The sequence below is a fragment of the Theropithecus gelada genome, chromosome 18 (assembly GCF_003255815.1).
Source record: "Theropithecus gelada isolate Dixy chromosome 18, Tgel_1.0, whole genome shotgun sequence".
In the NCBI taxonomy this organism is placed as follows: domain Eukaryota; kingdom Metazoa; phylum Chordata; class Mammalia; order Primates; family Cercopithecidae; genus Theropithecus; species Theropithecus gelada.
This window is the reverse complement of record NC_037686.1, coordinates 54,324,067-54,340,951: the sequence shown is the minus strand read 5'-3', so window position 1 is coordinate 54,340,951 and position 16,885 is coordinate 54,324,067. Positions and strand designations below refer to the sequence as shown.

Genomic DNA, 16,885 nt, shown 5'->3' with positions numbered 1-16,885 from the left:
GGTTAACAGAAAACAGACCTGAGGGAATGGGTCACAGGGAGTCACATTTTGTTGGCAGGAGGGAGAGCTAGCAAAGATAGCACAGGATCCCCAGAGTGGAAATGCAGAATAGACAGGAGTCAGAAGCAGAACTTGGGGGTGGGGAGAGCAGGAGGTCAGGTGGTTTCCTGTTGGATTCACTGGCCAAGTTTTGCCTTTTCCATAATGTTTTTCAAAGGAGTAAGTTGCGTGAAGTCTATGGAGACCATGATCTAAAAGCTGTTAAAGAAATCTGTGTGAAACAGACTACTGAAATGGGAGCTGGCAGGCTGAGGGGGATACAGGAGAGGCATTGAACGGCAGCCTCCTTCATATGTGTTTCCTCTCCTACCAAGTAACAGCACAGACTACTCCTACCCATCTTGGGCCCAGCCCCGTAGACTTGCCACTCCTGCTGTTTAAAAGCCAGCAATGCTTCTACCACCATAGGAACCAGGACGTCAAAGGTCGGTTTGAGGGCCCAGGTGGGCTTGCTTAGTTTGTGTTTCTTCATCTGTAAATTAGAGGAGGTAAAGCTACCCTCACAATATGCTGAAGATTAAATGACTGGGGGTGGTGGTTGGGGGAACTCCCATCAGGGGGCCTTTTGGACAGTGTTGCTCAGATCCCCCTTCAATGAAGGACTTTTCCCCTAGTTATCACCTACCAGTCCCTTTGGGGATTGCCGATTGCAGACAGCCACCTACCCACTCCTATGGTTTGGATATTTGACCCCACTGAATCTCATGTTGAAATCTGATCCCCATTGTTGGAGGTGGGGCCTGGTGGGAGGTGCTGGAGTCATCGTCTTGGTGCCGTCTTCCTCGTAATGAGTTGAGTTCTTACTCTATTTGTTCCTGTGATAGCTGGTTGTTAAAAAGAGCCTGGCACCTTCCCCTCCTGCCTTGCTTCCTCTCACCATGTGATCTGCACATGTCAGCTTCCTTCCCCCTTCCTCCAAGTGTGGAAGCAGCTTGAGGCCCTCCCTAGATGCACATGCTGGCACCATGCTTCTTGTACAGCCTGCAGAACCATGAGCCAAATGAACCTTTTTTCCTTATAAATTACCCAGCCTCAGGTAATCCTTTATAGCAGTACAAACTGACTAAGATGCCCACGGTCAGCACATCCTTCCAGGGCGACAGACATCCAGTGACTAATTAATGTGGTAGTATACAGGTCTGGCTATCCCATCTCAACTTGGGGAAACTCTAGTTCTGGAACTCTCTGAGAAGTCAGCTGAGGCAGTTAGTGAGTCTGCATGGCAGCTGGACTTCTTTTGCCCAGTCCTGCTTCCTTTGCTTCCCTCACACAGGTGCTGGCCCTAAGGGCCCTCCTTAATAAACACCTTATCCTGGAACTCCATCTCAGGGTATGCCTCCTGGAGACCCCAACTGTTGAACCTGAAAGTAGGGGGAATGGAGTTGCCAGGAAGGTAAGGGTCAGGAGAGTAATGGAGATCAGCTTGCCCACAGCCAATCCTCGTATCAGTGCTGCTCATACTCTAGGATTACCCTCCTGTCCTGTCCCTGCCTGGAGACAGAGCCGGCACTTTTCAGCTTGCTTGTAGCGCCAAACACATATAGAGGTAACATATTTCTTGAGGCATGTTACACATAGGTGATTCTACATAACTTGACAAACATAGTTGGGAAAGTCATTTCAGAATATCTGGCCTGCGTATTGTGAATATATTGTTGAGATTGGGGCCCGAGGCACAGAACTGGTTGCTTATAGGGCTTCAAAGCACGAGTGAGTGAAGACACAAATCGCTAAGTCTGGATTGGGAGTGCATGTCCTGCTCTCCTGCTCTCTGTTCTCCCGGCAGGTCAGATTTCTTCCTCAGCCCCGCTTGTCATGCAGTATTCTGCTCAGCTGGTTTCATTCCGCCCTTGGCCATCACCAAGTATGTTATCTGATTTCTTTATGGGCTTCCTTCAAGGCTGCTTACCAAGAGGAAAGCATGTGTGTGGACTTGTCAGACGTGAAGCCGATGACAGTGTCCAACAAGTAAACACAAGGAGGACTGATTCTTTATAAACCAGATATATCTCTGAGCCGCATGCTTTTGAACAATCTTCAAAACATTTCCCACAGCCCAAATCAAAGGGTAAGATTTTCAGTATCTTGGCCTAAAGGTGACAGTGGGACAGACTGAATTTGAAGTGGCAGATCTGTACTTCAGATCACTATATAACAGACTATTAAAAGATGCATTTAGAAATGGGGACTATGTTTGTTTGACTACAGAAACAGGAGAGGTAGTTAAAATGTTCTTCACTTGTCAGAATGCAACCTCACCTACTCTGAAGCCCTTTAAAAGAGGGTGCTTTATTTTGGGGGGAAGGAGGTTTAATTTACTCTGCTGCTTATCACCCTCTTTGTATTATAGATTAAAATTAGCTTATTTTGTCATAACAAAATATTCATATAATTTTATAACATAAAAGTTTATATTACATATATAAATTTTATAACATAAAAGTTTATATTACATATATAAATTTTATGACATAAAACAAAAATTATTAAAATAAAGACCCAGACCTCCTCACTTAAACTCAACTACCTTGGCACAGCAACTATACTATTTTTGCATCTTCCCTCTCATTGTTTACTTGCAGTCATAATTTTACATGACTGCAAGCATGTATGTGTAGTTGGTATACCTCCCTTTTTATAATAACACGGATCATTTTTTGTGCTGTAAATTCTGCATCGTAACTTTTATTAGCTGTATAATATTTCAGGTCTTACTAGACTAGAAATTCACTAGATGTGAAAAGAGAATTATCCTAGACTTGTTGAGAAGAATTTTTTTTAGGAGAGCTATCGACCATTACACCAAATTTCAAGGATTGATAGATAAATCTAGATCAGAATCATGATGGAACATCTTTCTTCCCCTGAGGGATGTAAATCACTTTTTGCTTTGGCTGAGTAAATGGTAAAGATGTGTTGAGTCCCTCTTTGGTGAGCTCAGGGAGCTAACATAAGTTTTGGTTATGCAGACCTAGTCTCTCTGTGCAAAAAGATGCTGGAGGTACTACTACGAGGGAGTGTGAGAAGTGAAGTGATATGGTTTGTCTGTGTCCCCACCCAAATCTCATCTTGAATTGTAGCTCCCATAATTCCCACATGTTGTGGGAGGGACCTGATGGGAGATAATTGAATCATGGAGGCAGTTTCCCCCATACTGTGTTTGTGGTAGTGAGTAAGTCTCACAAGGTCTGATAGTTCTATAAGGGGTTTGCCTTTTCACGTGGCTCTTTGTCTTGCCTGCTGCCATGTAAGACATGCCTTTTGCCTTCCACCGTGATTGTGAGGCTTCCCCAGCCACATGGAACATAAATTACCCAGGCTTGGGTATGTCTTTATCAGCAGCATGAAAATGGACTAATACATGAAGGCAAAGTTAGATTACAGTCAGAGGCCTGAATTACCAATGCATGAGCCCCTGCCTTACCAATATGCACTTCCCTGGCTTTCATGTTAAAACCATTTCAGCCCATTTGATCTAGCACCAGCATCCACAGGACCACAGGATATTCTGAGGTGGAGAAGGGGAGCAAATGAGGGCTGTTAGGGGATCTGTTGGGTTGCTGGGTCATAGGCAGGGGAGGAAAGCACTTTACAAAAGCAGGAACAGAATAGAGGAGATGGACAAATTATAGGACGGGCAACAGCCTGACACATGCATTGCTACATGGGCACTCCAAACGAAGTTCCAGATGTTTCTCAGTTATACCACTTAGAATGTGATCAACTAAATATTCAGTTATGTTTAAGGGCATACTTTAAAAAACATATGAATATATCTGAAGATTATGGAGCTAGATTTCAAATAAGTAGATCTTTGTCCTTTTGGATTACTTTCCTCTCAAAACTTACCTGACATGAGCAGCACTAAGAAAATGGATGTTTTAATTGAGGGAGGAGAGAGGGTAGGTCATTCTAGGTGGCAGCATTCTGAGATAGGCCAGGCAGTCCCTAAATAAGGTACTTCTTGCCAGAAGTTAAGAAAGGGAGGTGGAAAGATATAGAAAATAAACTTGTCCTACTGCAGAATATTTGAGGAATTGGTACCACACTCGGGAAAAGAGCAGCTTCTTCCTCCTTTTCCTGGTCTTCTTGGTCCCTCACTTCCAGGCCCCAGAGCAGGTGTTACTGCCATTGGTGCTACACAATTCCGTTTCCAGGTGGACACATACCTTATACAGCTGTCCTGTATGTCAAGCCACCCTCAAAGTGCTGTTTAGGCCATAAAAGGTAATGTAGGTTCCAAATCGTTGTCTTTTTGTTTTTTTAATTTTTTTAGAGACAGGGTCTCACGATGTTGCCCAGGCTGGTCTCAAACTCCTTGGCTCAAGCTGTCTTCCTTCATTGGCCTCCAGAAATGCTGGGATTACAGGCATGAGCCACCACACCTAGCCTCAAATAGTTGTCTTAACAAATACATGGTTGAAAACTGATATACGGAAATTGGGAACTCTGTTTTGTGAACTGTTCGTTTCTGGAGTCAAAATCGCTTTGATGGTGAATTTGGTTATCTGTAACAATTGTTTCTATATGTTAGGGGTTAAGCAGAGTGCACCACCTACAGGCTGCCTTACCTGTCCTGCCTTGGCGTTCTCACAGACAAAAGCTTCATAGAATCTGGGGAACTCCGGAGCATTGTCATTCACATCTAAGACTTTGATTGTGACAGGAACACTTCCAACCTGGGAGGGATTGTCTAAAGGGAACACAAGGAATACCAAATCTGAGAGATTAGTAATGCCAAAAGAAAAAGAAAAAACAGTAATTGTCTTTGCTAGAAGTAGGTATTTACCTGGTGAGTCTGGGTTTGAAAGAAGTGGATAAAGTACATGGAAATGGTAGCAAGAGCATAGGATCCGTGTGTCGCCTACTAAGAGTGTGGCCGGATATGAGAAGTTTGCGCACAACAAGGTGTGTGTTGGTGACCGTTTGCTATCAGCAGTATGAAGGGAAGGGTGAGAAAAAGGGAGCAAGTGTCACAAAACGAATCTTAAAAAGAGGTTTTCAATCTCCCATTTGGCTCAGACTTCAAGTTCTGGAATTAAAGGCAGGTCAGTTCTATATTCTGGACTTTAAAAGAGTCCATTGCCAATCGGATGCATACTGTGTGGCACTGCTTGGCTTTATTCCTGTGGAATCATCAGTTCTTTGAATTACATTTCCAAAGGTTTATTTCCAGTTATTCGCTGGAATAAAGATAACACTGCACATTTATTTCTGCTTAGGGACTAACAGGATATCATAGGATCAAACACACACCAAATCCATATCTTTGGCTGGGGTCATAGTCTCTCATGGGAAACTGTGTCTTTGTGATCTGTGTCTTTTGCTTGGCACTGCCATGCAGAGACAATTTCATAGATCTGGTAGTGCTCCTCCTGTCTTTTTCTGTTTTGGTCACCACCCCAAAACAGAAATTGCAAGACACAGAAATTATTCTTGGTTAATAACTTTACTAAATCCCAAAATGCATTGGTCTTCTGAATCATATTTTTCTTCCTTTCTTTCCCAAACATGTCTATGCTCTACTGTTTCCCCCCTAAATACTTCTATTGCTTGGTTACCAGAATGTGCTAGCAAAATTAAGATTTATTTCTTCATTATAACAGTGGTGTTTCTCTAAGGAATAATGAAAATTCCAGAAAAGCATAGATGAATCCATGAATATGATCCACAATCCTACCACCAGAGATATCTATTAGATATATGACATTATACAGCGTGGGTATCCAAAATTGGAGTTATACACCTTCCCCTGATACACAAGTTATAGTTAAGCAAAATAGAAAAATTGAATTCAGAACCTTAATATTTTAGGGTAAGGTTATCCTTTGTCATTGAATATGTTTTGAAAGCGTGGCTCTTGATGTCTGTATTATATTGTCATTTTACTATAGGTTGTACCAAAATTTATTGAATCTCCTATTATTAGACATGTAAGTAATTTCCATTTTCTCCCTATTTTAAAATAACATGGCAGTGGAAATTTTCACATATAAATCTTTGTTGATATCTGTCATTATTTCCTTAATATGATGACCAGCAGTAGAATTCCTGAAAGAGTGTGAATATTTTGGAGAATCTCAATGCATATTGCCAAACTGCCCTCCTGAATGGCTGTTTATTATATAGCCAATAGGTTAGGGACTGTCATTTCTCTAAGCCTTTACTATCACCAGTATGAAAAAAAAGGAATGTAGTGGTATATAATCTTAATTTTTATTATTTATGTAATATATATTAATCTAGTTGTTATTGATCTTCCATGCCATTTATAAGTTTATTATGTTAATTTGCTTTTTATTGTGAGATGTCTCAAATTCTTGTGGGCATGGATAGATATATGTTTGCATAATAAGAGTGATATGTTATAAATGCTTCCTTTCATACAGTAATATTTTATACTCTTTGTACATTCACAATCATATTAAAGATTGAAAGCCTGTTAGATTTCTCAGGAGTCTTCCCTTTTCCTCATAGCTACTTGGGATAAGAATGCTGTCTTTCACTGCTTTTCCATGTTTTGTTTGCTTTTATCTGTAGCACAGGACTAAGTATACAAGAGAGCCTCAAAAAAGTATTTGAACTGAATGCATTTACTTACTTGCATAAAGCATGATTTACATTTCTTCCCTTAAAAGATATAATTTTGTTACAAGTTCTAGAAACTTCCACTTTCTATAACACCTACATTTTGTCACTGCATGGTGACCAATTTATTGTGCTACTTACTCATTTCCATAGCAAGGACAGTGATATTATGCCAAGAAAATTCTTCCCGGTCTAGGGGTCTTGCTGTCATTAGGGCACCTGTTGTAATGTCAACATAGAAAAATCTTCCAGAGTCACTGCTTCTATCAATGGAGTATCTGCAGAAACATGGATTATATACATCATTTGCATTTGGATAAGCATATGACAGCATTCCACATAAGACAACTGAGTGCCTACCATATGAAGCATGGTTCTACCACTTCTGAGTTAACGGCTACTGGAAGACTGCATTCGTGGTTTTATTTGTTCAAAAACAAAAGTCATCTCCTCCTCCAATAAACAAAACAAATATTGCTTCAATTTTCTCATTCAAAAAATGAAATAAGCAGGGTGCCCACAGTCTTGGGGAAGTTTTAAGCTATTTAAATATAGTTTATGCTATGTAATGCTTGGAATTACCCCAATAATTTTGGGACATCCTGAGTATCAACTCCTGTATATATTTGTTTAAAAGGAATTGTATTCAAATGAGTTCTCAAATGCTAATCAGAAACTAGAAAAGGAGAAAGATTATAGTTTAGTGGTTCCAGTCCTTATAATTTGTATCAACTATTAAGAAGAAAAGCTTTGTACCACAACCTTTCTTAACATGCTAATGACCAACCTTCTGGCAAACACAATGATGGTAGTGTATTTACTAGCTGGAGATCCCTAAACTATGGTATGCTTTTAGCAGGATGGACCGGATCTGGCTAGGTTGTTTCCTGTAAATAAACCTAGAGTTTATGAATTTGTGGGGTACAGCCTGCCGGAAAATGTCATATAAGCTATGTAATTGATGTTGTATAACAAGCAAATGTTCCATCACAAAAATGGATCTTTGTGTTCAAGCAAGGCACTTTGTCTATTGCTTCTACCTTTCATGTTCAGTCTGGACCAACATGCATCTTTATGCAAAAAAAGGACATTTATGGGCACCTGTGCCTGACAGTTTCAGAGCTCTCCAAGGGGAGAATGACTCATATTTTGCTGTTGTCTGTATCATTTCAGCCATTAGTTAACTAGGTCCTGGGTAAGATCTATATTTCCTGTTGAACCTGATTTGGCAATCCAATTCTGTTGTGTTATTTCACCTGTGTTACCTCGTCTGGTCTCCATCCTGGAAGATTCAGCAAATACGGAGGGAGGCTTAGGCATGTGGATGTTAAAAACCCTCTATAAGGGATTTTGATATGTGGCCATGATTGAGAACCATCAATGAGAACCTTATGTAGTCCTTGGTAAAGGCTAAGTAATATTTATCATTTTTATTTTTTAATTCTTTTTTTCTTCTGAGGTGGAGTCTTGCTCTCTTGCCCAGGCTGGAGTGCAGTGGCATGATCTCAGCTCACTGTAGCCTCCACCTACTGGATTCGAGGGATTCTCCTGCCTCAGCCTCCCGAGTAACTGGGATTACAGGTGCCTGCCACCATCCCCGGCTAATTTTTATATTTTTAGTAGAGACGGGGTTTTCCCACATTGGCCAGTCGGGTCTCAAACTCCTGACCTAAAGTGATCTGCCTACCTCGGCCTCCCAAAGTGCTGGGATTACAGGTGTGAGCTACCATGTCAGGTCATTTTTATTTTTTTAATTGACAAGTAATAATTATATATATTTATGGGGTACAGTGTGGTATTTTGATACATGTATACATTGTAGAATGATCAAATCAGGCTAATTAACATGTCTATTACCTCACATATGTATTTATTTTTCGCAGTGATACCATTTAAAATCTTTTAGCTATTTTGAAATATACAATACATTATTATGAACTATAGTTACCATGCAGTAGATCACAGGAACTTACTACCCCTTACTGTAGCATTGAACCTTTTGACTGTTTTCCCTGTTTACCCACCAGCCTCTGGCAATCACCACTGGGCTCTCTACTTCTATGAGTTTGACTTTCTTACATTCTACATATAACTGAGATCACGTGGTATTTGTCTTTCTGTGCTTGACTAATTTAGCATAATGTCATCTAGACTCATCCATGTTGCAAATGACAGAATTTCTTTCTTTTTTAAAGCTGAATTGAGTATTTAAGGCTGAAATGAATATTCTATTATGTATGTATACCACATTATTTTTACCCATTCATCTGTTGATGGGCACTGAGGTTGTTTCTGTATCTTGGCTATTGTGAATAATACTGCAGTGAATATGAAAGTGGAGACATTCTTTGACATACGAATTTCAGTTCCTTTGGATATATACCCAGAAATGGGATTGTTGGATCACATGGTAATTCTCTTTTTAGTTTTTTGAGGAACCTCCATACTGTTTTCTAAAATGGCCGTACTAACATTCTCACCAACAGTGTGCAAGGGTTCCATTTTTCTACACACCGCAGCCAACACTTACGTTTCGTGTTTTTGACAACAGACATTCTAACGTGTGAGGTGATATCTCATATTGTGGTTTTAATTAGCGTTTTCCTGATGATTAGTGATGTTGAGCATTTTTTCATGTATCTGTTGGTCATTTGTATGTCTTCTTTTGAGAAATGTCTGTTCAGGCATTTTGCACGTTTTTTAAACAGGGTCATTTGTCCTAATTTTGAAATAATATTACAAAGCTATAGTAACTAAAACAGCTGGAATTAAAACAGACCCATCAACCAACTAAATAGAGAGCTCAGAAATAAACTCATAGGTCTGCAGTCAATTAACTGATTTTTGACAAAGGTTCCAAGAACACATAATGGGGAAAGGACAGTCTCTCCAATAAAGTGTTGAAAAAACTAGATATCCACATGCAGAAGAATGGAAATGGACCCTTATCTGACCCCTTATACAGGAATCAACTTAAAATGGATTAAAGACTTAAATGTTAAGACCTGAAACCATCAAACTACTAGAAGAAACCTTATGGGAAAAGCTGCACAATGTTGGTCTGGGCAATGGTTTCTTGGATATGACCCCACAAGCACATACAAAAGCAAAAATAGACAAATGGGATTGTATCAAACTAAAAACTTGTGCACAACAAAGGAAACAATCAACAGAGTGAAGAGACAACCCACAGATTGGGAGAAAATATTCTTTTCATAGAATAAAGGGTTAATATCCGAAATATATAAATAACTCAATAACAAGAAAACAACCCTATTTTTAAAAGACCAGTAATTACAATAGCTGCCACTTGCTGAATATCAGAAACTTTACTATGTACTTAATATACAGCTTCTTTTAACATTTTTCCAACATCTCTGGGAGGTAGTTATTATCTCAATCAACAGATAAGGAAACTGAGGCTTAAAGAAGTCACTTTTTTCTTCCTTTCTTTAGAAATGAGTTCTCTCCTTGTCACCCAGGCTGGAGTGGTGCAGTGGCAGGACCAAAAACTAACTGCAGCTTCAAACTCCTCGACTCCAGTAATCCTTCCATCTCAGCCTCCTGAGTAGTTGGGACTAGAGGCAGGTCCCACCCCACCTGGATAATTAAAATATGTATTTTTGGATTTTAAAAGACAGAGTCTTGCTGTATTTCCCAGGCTGGCCTCAAACTCCTCAAACTCCTACCCTCAAGTGATTTTCCTGCCTCAGTCTTCCAAGTAGCTGGGATTATAGGAATGAGCCACTGCAACCAGCTGAAGACACTTTTATGCAATTACACAAGGAATAATTTGCAGGGTTTAAGACTTATAGCCATCCTTATGGAGTTATAACTATTGTGTTTGATTTGAAGCCATATATTCAAAGTTATTACTACTGTGTTCTTACAAATTATTTAAATAGGGACTGGGGAATTTATTGGGTTCAAAATTTGTTTTAAAGTTGCCAGCTATTGCAATCCATATCTAAACATTGTGGAGATGGAGAAGCAGCAATTTTGGAGGGAATAAACAGTTTCTTTACTATAGTGCATTGTTTTTCAGATGCAGGTTAGTGGATTGTGAAATCAGTTTGGTGGGTTATGATTAGCATAGAAGGAAAATGAAATAGAATAGAACATATGCATGCCAGGCTATCACATGCAATACGGGTAAGTATTGATGTAAAGCTTTTGTTTTTTATATGTGTGTGTGTATACATATACACATATACATGTATACAGTTGTGCATATATATCTATTGGTAAAATGTATCAAATATAATGTATTTTTTTCTGCAGAGATTCAGGATGGCTATTTAGGAATTAGGAATTAAAGAGAAAGCTGATGAGTAAGGGCTAGAGAAATCAGAATCATTTATGCTATGACTCCCTAAGACTTAGGAAATTTAAGGAAGAAAATTAATGTTTCTCTCGGCCTGTGACCCTATTTAAGGAACATTCACTGTATGCCAGGCATTGCTCAGCACACACCACCTATATGGACTCATTTAATCTTTACAATAACACCACGAGGTAGGCACCATTATGGTCCTCATTTTACAGGTAAGAAGTGTGAGGAGTAGAGAGGTTAGGTTCGTTGACCAAGGTCACAGTGCTGGGAATCAAGCCTAGGCAGTCTGGCTGCAGGCTTCTGCTCCCAGCCACCAGGCTTACTTACTGATACATGGTCTATAAGAGATTGTCTAAGGAAACAAGACTTTGTCTTTTAAAGGTAAGAGTGTGTATTAGTCAGTTCTCACACTGCTAATAAAGACATACCAAAGACAGGGTATTTATAGGGAAAGAGGTTTATTTGACTCACGGTTCAGCATGGCTGGGAAGGCCTCAGCAAACTTATAATTGTAGTGGAAAGGGACGCAAACATGTCTGTTACATGGTGGTAGGAGAGAGAATGAGTGCAAGGGAAGGGGGAAGCCCGTTATAAAACCATCAGATCTCGTGAGAACTCACTATCATGAGAACAGCATGGGGGAAACTGCCCCCCATGATTCAGTTATCTCTACCTGGTCCTGCCCTTGACACATGGGGATTATTACAATTCAAGATGAGGTTTGGGGGGGGACACAGAGCTAAACCATATCAGAGTGACAGCGAATAGTTGCCTTTTTAATAAAGAAAAACACATGCTTCAGAGTTCATTTAAAATTGACTTTTTAAGCATAAATTGTTATTTAACTTTAAAGTTTACTATTTTAAGAATTGAATTTTCTCTAAAATTAAAAAAAAAACCACTGAGTGGCTCATGACAGTCTTCTCTTTCAGCTCCTACACATGCAGAGAGCCAGCCATGTGGTCCTTGGAGCCATCTCCCTAATGGCAACTCTCCCGGTTACAGGCATGATGCCGAGGGGAGAGGCAGCCTATGAGAAAACAGCTTTCTATACTCAGACCCATGGCACCGTAGCAAATGTCACAGATGGCATGGGAGAGGGAGTGATAGAAATAACTAACCCACAGGACCCCTGACAGCACTGCCGGGCGACACACCAGGAGCCTTCCTCAGAGAAGCCTCCCTCATCGAGGGTAATCCCTCTCCGATTTCCCCAACGGGGCCTGAATTGAGGGAATGATAGCCTTTATTTCCCTGAATGGGATGCTGGGTCAATTTTCAGGAGGCAGGAGAAAAATTAAAGGTGTAGATACAGATGGAAAATGAGGAAATTGGGACACACTCGTGAATTATGTAGGCGGTTTTCTTTTCTTAACCATTACATTCTAACCTCCTATGAGCTGAATCGGCATCATGCAGGTACAAAGCTACTCAGAGCCGGCAGTAGCTGGTGCTTTCTGGGCTCCCTGCTTGTTGCTTAGCTGAGGACATCCTCTGAATTTGGGAGCAATTTGGAGGTGGGGCGTCAGGAGCAGGCTGGCTAAATCCACACACATTCGAGGAAGGAACTGGGGGGCAGGCAGTTTCCACATCAGCAGAAGCCTCTTTCAGTTGCCGAATGGCTCAGTAGCCTGCTTGTCGGAAAGTCCTTGAGCACGTATTAAAAATTCAGCAGATCCAAACATTGTCTTTTCATGTACGTGTCACTGAATCGGGAGATTTTGTTTTGGGGCTTATAAGTAAATGGGGACCAGCATGTATTCCTGAACACACCATCACCTTTCTAGAAAGGAGATTATAAAAGTCCTAATAATTTGTTAAATGGCCTTTTATCTGTAACATTTTAATTTCAGATGATGTGTTGATTTTTTGAATTATGTAATAGATATTTTCTCTTTAGGAATGTAAATCTCATTTATTCTTATAATAAAAATGCAGATGATGAATTAGCCATGCAGCATATAACTGTACACATTATTTTAAAAGAAAGTAACTTTAATTTGAAAAATAAAGATAAGAGCAGTTTGGTGAAAGATAACAGAAGAAAGGAATTCCCAAATGGGTTTTTAAGTGAGAGCCAGAGAGTTAAGTTTTGGGTGCTTTTCTCTCTCGGACTCTAGGACCCCCAGTGTTCTTCTTGGGTCCAGGGACCATTCTTTGTTGCCGTTGGATAGTACAAAGAGTCAGGAACCTCATACATAGCAATAGGAATTCCTCTCTTTCTTTGCAGCCAAAATGCAGAGGGAGAATTTTCCCTAGATCTGATCATTGGAATTTCGTGTTGCCCCCTGTGCCTGAGCCATGTCTTGTTACCTCTGGCCTTGTGGCCTTGTTCTCACCAATTTTTATCTCAGGATCTGCAGTCCTGCTCCAGAACAGCCCAGTGGACCCTGCCCTGTGCCTCTGGCCTGTTCGCTCTTGCATTCATCCTGCCTGGGTTCTAGTGGAGTAGCCAGACACTCCAATATGAACCTCCCTGATGCTAACACATGTGCTGGCCAACTGTTAGTTTTCAATTGGCCATCATCTGAAGCAGCATTTTCTGTTAGTCAGACAAGATTTCTTCATTTTGTCTGCCTCATTTTACTTCATGCCAGTAGTGAAAGTTTTATTCTTTAAAGTTTCTCTCATACAGTTTTTGTTACAGGAATAGATTAATTAGCCTATGGTGGATTAATACATACATAATTAATAAATTAGGATCAGAAGGTATATATTCTTGGCTTCTGCAAATACACATTTACAGTAGAATCTGTTTTGTTTTCATTGTGATTGCTTTGGGGATAATATGGTTGCACTAATCTCTCCCCATCCTAGTTTATATTTAAAAAGCTTCAGGTTGAAATATAACATCTTTAAAGTTGTTATGTAATACATTAGTTGCCTTTGAAAAAATCAAATACCAGAATTCAGACAAAATCGTTTTTGCCATTTTAATGCCTGAACATGTAAAATGTTTACTGGTTGGTTAGAGGAAGTGAATTTGCCCTAGTACAGTTATTCTCTGGAGAAAGCCATTCCTGTTAAACTGCAGAAGCACGTTTTCATTAAATACAAAACAGCAGTAGGTGAGAGCAGTAGCCAGCTGACAGAAAAGGCATTTGATAAACTGCGGTATGTTTAAAATATGTTACCTGCACTATAGCCCCATATTCAATTTACTGTGTGGCTTTCAACAATTAATGTGACAGATGGCTTCCAGCAGCATTGGAATTCTGATCTTTTGTGTCAAACTTGATAAGTTTGGCAGCTGCTCTAAAAGGTTGTGGTGTCAGCCTGTCCATCAGCTATTTGTACTTTGGTTCCAGTTGATGAGAGATGGCCATGACTGTAAGAGTAGTTCTCATCTTCTCGAAAGGAAGCATCTTGGTTAGAATCTTTAATTCCAAAACGTGCTTTGGAGAGAGAGATATGTGGTATTGCCATACAAAGACCCATCTATCTGGCCAGTCTACAAGGCATTGAAGTCACTAACAACAGTAGTAGTTTCTATGTCTGCTCTTTCTATAGTATGTGGAATATATATAGTATATATTATTTTCCCCAGTTTTAAAAAGTAAAACATGTCAAAGATTCATAAAAGATGGAAGAATGCATAATGATTTCCTTTTTGTTTACCACTGAGTGTCAACGGATTTTAACATTTTGACATCTGTGTGTCTGATTATACTTTATCTGAATCACTAGTTCTCAACCTGGGGTGATTTTGCATCACTTCCCTGGACATTTGGCAATACCTGGGGACATTTTAGGTGGTTACAACTCAGAGAGTGCTACTGCATTTCGCGGGTAAAGGCCAGAGATGCTGCTAAACATGGTTCAGTGCACAGGAGAACCCTTCCACAACAACACAGAATTATCCACCCCCAAATGTCAGCAGGACCATGATTGAGAAGTAAAGGGTGCGTGTGTGTATGTGTGTGTGTGTGTCTGAACCAATTGAAAGTGAGTTGTAGACATAATTACACTTTACTTCTAAATAACCTGACAAGGCCATGTTATTTAAAGCAAAAAAAAAAAAAAAAAAAAAAAACACACACACACAAAAAACTCAAAGAGAAGAGTCTCCAGAAATGGGTTAGAGAAGAAAGACACAAAGGGAAAAGTGCTAGAAAATCACATACAGGGGAAGGGAAGAGTCCAGTATATAAGGAAAAGGTGAAATCTGTTGGAAAACCTGATTGAGTTGTTGGTCACATCTGGGTCCTTGGCAGAAATGATCTGTATGGTTGTTCCAATCGCCACATCCTCAGGCACCTCCACAAAGTAAAAGCCAGGTTCAAACACGGGGGGCTCGTCCACGTCTTCCACACTGATGTGTACTGTTGTTGTGTCCTGAAATGGGCCCAAGTTCAGAAAACGCATCTCTAGGTGAGGATTGGCTCCCTCCACCTTTAAGGTGTAGCTTTTCTTGCTTTCAAAACTCAGGGGCTGAAAAGTAATGACAGGAAAGTTGATTTGCCACTGAGGTTCAAGATTCAAAATATGTCAAGGTTCAAAAGGATGCCCAGTATTGATGGTCGGTGGGAAAATTCTCCAATTCATTAAGTGGGAAAAAGGTAAAGGGGAAAGAAGGGAAATCTTTGTCTTTTTCTGTAGTTCTTGGTCTTAATGTCAGTTTCAACACTTTGGGTAAAGAAGGTAAGATGTCAGTCACTGCAGATACAGTTAAGGAAGCCAGTTTGATAATAGTTTGCCCTATTATTCTGGGCAAACTTGGCTTTAACTTGTCTACTCTTCAATCAGCCTGGTCTTTAGAGAGATCCTAAGAATGCCCTCAGTCGTGGGCCCAATTTGCCTGGGACTGTCTCAGTTATAAAATGAAGAGTTTCATTTCCTAGGACTCTATTCTGTTCCAGACAAACCAGGACAGTTGGTCACCTTATCTTTAGAGGTGCTTGCTCATTTGAAAAGACTTGACAACAATTAAGAGCAAGTTTGTTTTCCAAACACAAACTTCCGTATATATTCCATATATCTATTCTTTCTCTCTCTTCCTTTCTCTCTTTTCCTTCCTTCCTTCCTTCATTTCTTTCTCTTTTTTTCTTTCTTCTAGAATATTCATGCAACTGAGGCCTAGGCTTTTGTTTTTTTCCTTAAAAAAATTATTCTTGAGTACAAACGCAATATTGATTATTTACAAGAAACTCACACAAGGTTCTGAGGTGCTGTGTCAGATCAATGTTTGTATATTTAGTTCATCATACACGATCCCTTTTATTGTTATTATTACTTTTTGAGATGGAGTCTCAGGCTAGAGTGCAATGGCGCGATCTCAGCTCACTGCAGCCTCCACTTCCCAAGTTCAAGTGATTCTCCTGCCTCAGCCTCCCAAATAGCTGGGATTACAGGCATGTGCCACCATACCTTCCTAATTTTGTATTTTTAGTGGAGATGGGGTTTCGCCATGTTGGTCAGGCCAGTCTCGAACTCCTGACCTCAGATAATCCACCCTCAAGGTCAACCTTCCAAAGTGCTGGGTTTACAGACATGAGCCACCACACCTGACCAACAATCCCTTTTAAAATCCTTATTTGACCTTTTAGAGTTGAAGAACCCAAGACTCAGGAAGCTCAGAAGCCTGGTGTACGCTGATGTGGTTACAGCTCATCATCAAGGACTTTAATTTTGTCTATAAAATTCCATCGCATAAAATATAATTTTTTGGTTGTTCTCTTTTTTGGTTTATTCCTGTCTTCAGATTTTTTTTTTATAATTTTCAAAATAAATACAGTGCTCCAGGGCAGAGCATGAACTTAAAATGCCATTTCTGAAGAAGAATCTATTTTTGTTTAAAGCTGATGAACGTGTGTTTCAAGCAACAAGTATTTCAGAACATCAATATTTTTTAAAAATCTCGGAATGTTAAGTCCCACAAAATAACAGTGGATAGCAAAGCAGTTA

The 16,885-nt window shown here is 39.9% G+C and overlaps 1 protein-coding gene across 2 annotated transcripts in view; it reads right to left on the bottom strand.

Annotated features, from left to right (window-relative positions):
- The window catches only part of CDH20 (cadherin 20), a 217,809-nt gene that overhangs the window by 12,447 nt on the left and 188,477 nt on the right, over nt 1–16,885 (bottom strand). For both annotated transcript variants that reach the window (XM_025365608.1, XM_025365609.1), the window contains exons 7-9: nt 15,159–15,412; nt 6,790–6,926; nt 4,632–4,753 (exon numbers count right to left, since the gene is read on the bottom strand). In XM_025365608.1, the coding sequence (XP_025221393.1) occupies nt 4,632–4,753; nt 6,790–6,926; nt 15,159–15,412 (513 nt within the window). The remainder of the gene's footprint in view (nt 1–4,631; nt 4,754–6,789; nt 6,927–15,158; nt 15,413–16,885) is intronic.